At 43.1% G+C, this 6,136-nt stretch overlaps 1 protein-coding gene across 1 annotated transcript; it reads left to right on the top strand.

Moving 5' to 3' along the window:
- Window positions 1-2,695: 2,695 nt before the first annotated feature.
- PMAIP1 (phorbol-12-myristate-13-acetate-induced protein 1) lies at window positions 2,696-5,864 on the top strand (the record flags this gene model as incomplete). Its single annotated transcript, XM_082852891.1, has 2 exons — window positions 2,696-2,753; window positions 5,282-5,864. The coding sequence occupies 2 exons, from the start codon at window positions 2,696-2,698 to the stop codon at window positions 5,386-5,388; spliced, it is 165 nt and encodes a 54-aa protein (XP_082709017.1). The 3' UTR covers window positions 5,389-5,864.
- Window positions 5,865-6,136: the final 272 nt, after the last annotated feature.

The raw sequence follows: 6,136 nt of genomic DNA, 5'->3' as shown, positions 1-6,136 counted from the left end.
CTTTTATCAGAATAAACAGACTCAGGCCTACAGCCTATACATTTTGTCAAAGGCTTCCTTTAAATTCCCCCTCATTCATCTCTCATATCCTCATTTCCTACCAAATCTTATTTTCTGCATGAAAGAGATGAATGACTATTCTATTAGTAATCATGTCTACTATTTTGTTTTGTTTTGTTTTTAGTAATTTTTTTAACACTCTGACAACACAGACGTGGCCAGATTTGCACTGTCATTTTCGAACTTGTCCATGAAAACTAAAACCTGGTAATAGTTTTAAAAATTGTCTTCACCACTCCTTTAAGAAAAAATGAAATAACAGGGGATTCTAATGCTTCATGATAAATCATTATTTTGTCATTCTCCGGGTCCAAATAGTTAAGAAAGGCTTTTCACACACAGCTTCTAATTCTCTTAATAGAATGTTAGATCTGAAAAAGAGTTTATGGACCATCTCAAATTCAAAATCTTAACAAGTCCTCCATAAATGGCTGATTTGACCCATCTCTGAAGCGCACCTTCTAATCTTCTCTCCTCCCTTTTCCTTCCAGGGAGTTAAATTTGCAATTCCCTAAAAGTCACAATTTGCCTAAGGTTTGCATCAAGTGTGGGTCATGTGGCTAATGACCTTTCATAATGATAATGTTCGAGGTCAAGATTGACACATCCTTTGTGGGTAAACATGATATGATTTGTTTTTCTTTCACTGAATGTATATATTGCATTTCAGGGTGCATGGTTTGATGAGAAAGTTACTAATTAATCCAGTCAGGAAGCTAATGGTGTTACTTAAGTATTGTCAGTCAAAATGGGACACCGGGTTCAAGACAACAGCTTTCTAGGCAGAATCTCTGCTGGGCTTCCTGTGGCATGTGGTGGTAACTCCTGAATTTTGTCACTCTTAACCCTATGTGTTTACCACACTCAAAACTAAGTTGTTTAAATTCAAGAGTAGTTTTGTTCCACGCTTACAGCATTGTCTGTATTTCTGCAGGACCAAGCCACAAATACCTGCAGGTTTGTGTTGATTGAGTGATTTAAGGTAAATAAACAAGTTCAAATGCCTACTGGGGCCAGATAATGTAAATGAGAAAAACAAACAGCAGGGAGTGTGGCCAACCAAAGAGCTCCACCCGACGTCTAAGGGCAGCCGCTGCACCCACACTTCTAGCCGGCTCCGCACTTTCGGAAAACGAATCTTGGGTTTTGAGCTAATGATTTCCCAAAGAATGCCAGAAATCCCAGCTTTCAATGCAGTCTCTCGATGTTTAAATGTTGGTAACCAATTCAGATTTTCACAAGACCAATACTGTGAACCAAACCCAAACCTTCCAGGAAGCCACGCAGCTCTCAGCAACCAATGTGCAACGTCTGCGTTATATAGCTCAGATGAAAAAAGAACATTTTCTAAGAAACTGTGATTCCTGGGAAGGCCACAGAGGGTAAGAGGTCTTGCTCAGTATGGGTCGGCCTGGGTTCAGATCCTGCCACTGCTCTCTGCCTATGTGAGCTTGCGCAGCTCCATCTCTATAAACCTCAGTTTTCACACCTGCAAAGTGACCACGATGGTAAGAATGTCCGCTTGGTCGGGTTGTTCTGAGGACAGAGTGAGAAAATGTCTGAGGAAGCCCTCAGCACGAAGCCCTCAGTATCTGTTGCCTAGCCCGAATGACCCCCTCTCCTTAGAATAATGGAATTATTCAAGGGCCAGCCAGACATCGGGCAAATAACTTCACATTCCCAAATACCTCGTTCCTCCCTCCACGAGGGCATCTGAAAGTTGTCTACATGATGACCTACTATTTTTTGTGTTCCTAAGCATCTGGAACGAGCAATGAGACCTACCCAAGGGGAATATGCTCTTCTTTCAAAATCACAGTCCTTACCCGGGCGGAGAACTGGCCACTCTCCCATCCACTTTCCTTCTCTCTCCCCCCGCCCCGCTTCCCCAAGTCCAAACAGTGTTTGCTCCCAAACTGCAGGGTTTCAATTTGCCGTTCACTTCCCGGCAGTTTCAGTTTCAATCTGGTACTTTTCTCCCTTGGCTTCTGGCACCATTTCTATTGTTATTAAGTGTTCTCTTCATTTCACTTCCCTGGAACTTCCCACACTCTCTGAGTCTGAAAACTGGCCTTTCCCGAACTCTTTCCGGGGTTTGTTTACGAAAGTCTCTAATTGCCCGTTTATGATAGGGACGAAGCTCCAGGCCTCTCCGTCCCCAACTTTCCCGCTAGGAGAACCTTTCCCCGCTCGCGACTCCTAGACCCCGCCGCGCCTGCAGCTGACGCGTTGGTCAAGAAAGTAGTGTAGGGGCCGGGCCGGGTCCCCACCCCGCCGATCGGCGCCGCCGCGGGTCGCCAGCGGGTCCCGGCAGGTCGCGCGGCGTGGCGCGGGGCTCCCCGCAGGCCTGGCCCGGACTCCAGCTCCCTCCAGGCGCGGCGGCCCGCGGGGGCGGGGACAGGGGCGGGCCCGGCGTCAAGTTTCGCTACGTCACCGGGAAGTCCCCTTCATATCGGAGCGCGGGCAGCGGCGGGCCCACACCTCAGTGTTTCCTGGAGGCTGACGGTGTGCAGTCTCCAGCTCCGTTACCCCTCTCCCCCCGCGCACAGTCCGAGTCCTGCAGACCCAAGGTGCCAGGGTTGGAGGACTGAGTTCCCGGATTCTGTAGCATAGTTCCCGGCGGCTGCTTACAGAGATGCCTGGAAGGAGGGCTCGTAAGAGCGCTCAGCAGAGCTCGACGCGGGCTCCGGCAGGTAGGGCCATCTAGGGCTCGCGGAGATACTGGCCGAGGCGGGGGCCGGGGTCGAGGTCTTGTTCGGGCCAGGGTCAATCCGTCTGCTCAGGGTTTCAGAGTCGGGCCGGGTCTGCTCCCTTGCACGTGCTTTAGGGACGCCTCCAGAAAGTTCTTCGGGGGTTTAACCCCGGACCGTGGAGAAGGCGGGGGAGGGAGCGGGCTCTGGGATCGGGATGTAGCTGCATTTGAGCGGATGCCAAAAGCCGCTTCTATTTCGCCTGCCTTCCATCCCCACGTGCCCTGTCCGGGGCCACGGGGAGAAAAAGTGCAGGTACGGGCTACAAACACGCGGAGAAAGTAATTGTCACGGCAGGTGGGGCCGGGGCCGAGAGAGGCTCCGGGAGCCACGGCCTCCCGGCGCTTCCTGAGACAGGCCCGCTTCCTCCGGAGTCCAGGCTCTGGTGAGTGCCCTGCTCTGTGCTCTCTCTGTTTCACCAACAAAAGCGGTAATGACGCTTGGTACTATCACAGCTTTTCCACAAAGGACTGTTGGAGGGTTACGGAGGCCCCGCAAGGAACACCGAGGTCAGAAGCCTAGACAGTCTTGCTTCTTTGTTAAAAGTATAACATTTTCACAATCCCTAATTAGTTACAGAAATGGGATAGGAGAAGAACAGGAGTTTGTCCGCAATGTTTTTTAATCCATCTCTTCCAACGCCCTTCCCCGTCACATGTAGCCCCATCGAATAACTTCAGGTCGGTAGCAAAGAAGGCAAGTAAGACTGTGGGCTGGAAATCTGTGTGGTTCATACTGCTGTTACATCAGACGGTATTAGGCCCCTTTTAAACTTAGTGTAATGTTATAGAGCCCATGGGGCGTGCAAAGGAAGTGGTGCATTGCCAATGTGACCACGGCGAAATTGGCACCAGGCTGCTCTCTCTAGCTCTTGTTTGGGAGGGAAAAAGCTTTGTCTACCTTTCGTGATGTTCAAGAGTTCTGGCTGTGTTGTGAAAAACCGCATAACCTTCACGATCCAACTTAGTCCCCATTAATAAGCGACAGCAGAAATGTCCCTCTTAAACTTGATTAGATGGTAAGACATGTAAAAAAGTTGAGATATAAGTGACATATAACACTGTATTAGTTTTAGGTGTATGACGTAATGATTTGGTATATGTATACATTGTGACATGATTACCATAATAAGTTAACATCCATCACCACACATGGTTACATTTATAGATGTAACAAAAAGGATTAAGGAAACAACTAGGTGCTATTTTCTGCCTTTTTTTTTTTTGGATGAAAGGTATAATTTTTTCTTTTACAATTCAGGCTTCTAAAATGGTAGCCTGAATGATAATTGTTTTTTTAGGATTGTATGTTAATATATCCCACTCACTGAAAAGAACTTGTTAGGGATTATGAATTTTTTTTTAGGAATTACAAAAATTTAACCCAGCTCTTGTAAAAAGAGAAATTGGTTAAAGTGTAGATTTAAACATCCACTTTAGTATATATTTACAGTTTTCATTTATTTTGAGCCTGAATAGGGTATTTGCAGGGTCTGTTTACAAAATAAATCAGATTTTAATTAGTAATCATAATGATTTTTAGTGATCATAATCATGATATTAAAGTGTACCAAAAAGAAGCTGAATTGCTCTTTGAAATATACAAGGAAATTGTAATTATGGATCAGTATAGGTTTGGTGTTAACTTCATTTACTTTAAAAGTTTACTTAGAAATTAGATTATAAACATTACTTTTCCCTAATATTCAGTTTATTGCAATACCTTAATCATAAAAAATAGTAAACATGTGAATTAAACGTTAGTTTGTTTTGTGCTTCACTCATTTCCACAGAGGCAACGGATTGGTACAGATTGGGAAGAATTTGGTTTAGAGTAAGATGTAAATTTTAAGTTATTTTAAAAAATGTGGACTTAATTTTAGAATAAAATTTTATGAGTCTTTCATGAGAAAATTTCAGAGTTGTTTAAATGAGGATAAGAATACATTTAGATTTACCTATTATGAGGGCATAATCAGAACTATTGCCCTTTACAAAATAAATTGTACTGGAAAATAACATAAAAGAGTTTAGAATTTGACTTCTATTTCCCTAACCAATCTTACGCGGGAAAGAAAAGGATGACATCACCTGAGGCTGGCAGAGACTCACTTTCTCTTTGTGGTGTATGACATGAATGTCTGTATTTTGAAAGTAAGATAACATTTGCCTCATCCAGGATGCTTAAAAAAAAAAAAAGATTGCAAAGTAAATGTCTTTATTCTTGCCTTAACTTTTTTTTGTTGTTTAGAGTCACCACATGTTCGTTTACATCGTGCGTGCCTGTGTGTGTGTGTGTGTGTGTGTGTGTAAGTAGCCTTTCTCACATTCAGAAAACAAGTATACATAAAGTTAAGATAATGCTTCATGGGATAAATACTCAACTCGTCCCTGGGATGGGCATATTCATTCTTGCTGGTTGCAGTTTGCAGTGTTGTCAGTGTAACTTTGATGTTTCGCTTTCCTCTTCAGATCCTGAAGTTGAGTGTGCCATTCAGTTCAGGAGAATTGGAGACAAACTGAATTTCCGGCAGAAACTTCTGAATTTGATATCCAAACTCTTCCGCTCAGGAACCTGACTTTAGAAGCTTTCGAATGAAGAATGAAGAGACTCCTTTCAAACCGAAGATTCCCTAGTAAGTGCAAACTTCATCAATTAGAGGAGAGACTGCCTTGTAATGGAGACAAACAACGTGAAGGATCTCTCACTTGCTTTCAGATGCCCTTGGAAACGAAGATGAATACGTCAAAAATGAATTGTTGTTGGAGGTTTTCCAGAAGTCGTTTGGTATGTGAGAACATTAAAAAAAACACTGTTTATTTTCAAACAAGAATGTAAGAACTTTGAAAATTAATTATTTATACATTTTGGTTTTGCTTAGAGACTTGTTCTAGTATTTTTGCTAAAGGCTGCTGCCCAGTGTATGAGGAGTTGACAAATGATTAGACTATGGGCAGGGGCCAAGAAACAGAACATGTTCAATGTTTGTTTCTACTTTTGGATGACAACTCCAGAACAATGTATAATCTTTGGTTTATATATATTATCTTGTTAAAAGTAAAATTTTTTTCTGAGAACACTGAATGTCATAGTGAATGTTGATTTCATAGGTCACTACAAAATATAATCTAATTTGATAGTTTCTTTTTACTCAAAATGTATGGTTTCTGTTCAGATGACCTTTTATTAAATGTGTTCCTGTGGGCCTTAACTGGGAAATTATATGCTTTGAAAAAATTTGAAGTGTTACTTGATCCCAGTGGAATTCTTGCAGGTTGAATATTAAAAGATAAAGAAGCATGGGGATTTTTGCATAACCGGGAATA

This window comes from Leucopleurus acutus (genome assembly GCF_964270905.1).
Source record: "Leucopleurus acutus genome assembly, chromosome: 13".
In the NCBI taxonomy this organism is placed as follows: domain Eukaryota; kingdom Metazoa; phylum Chordata; class Mammalia; order Artiodactyla; family Delphinidae; genus Leucopleurus; species Leucopleurus acutus.
The sequence above is the reverse complement of the archived record's forward strand: the minus strand, read 5'-3'. Positions and strand labels throughout refer to the sequence as shown.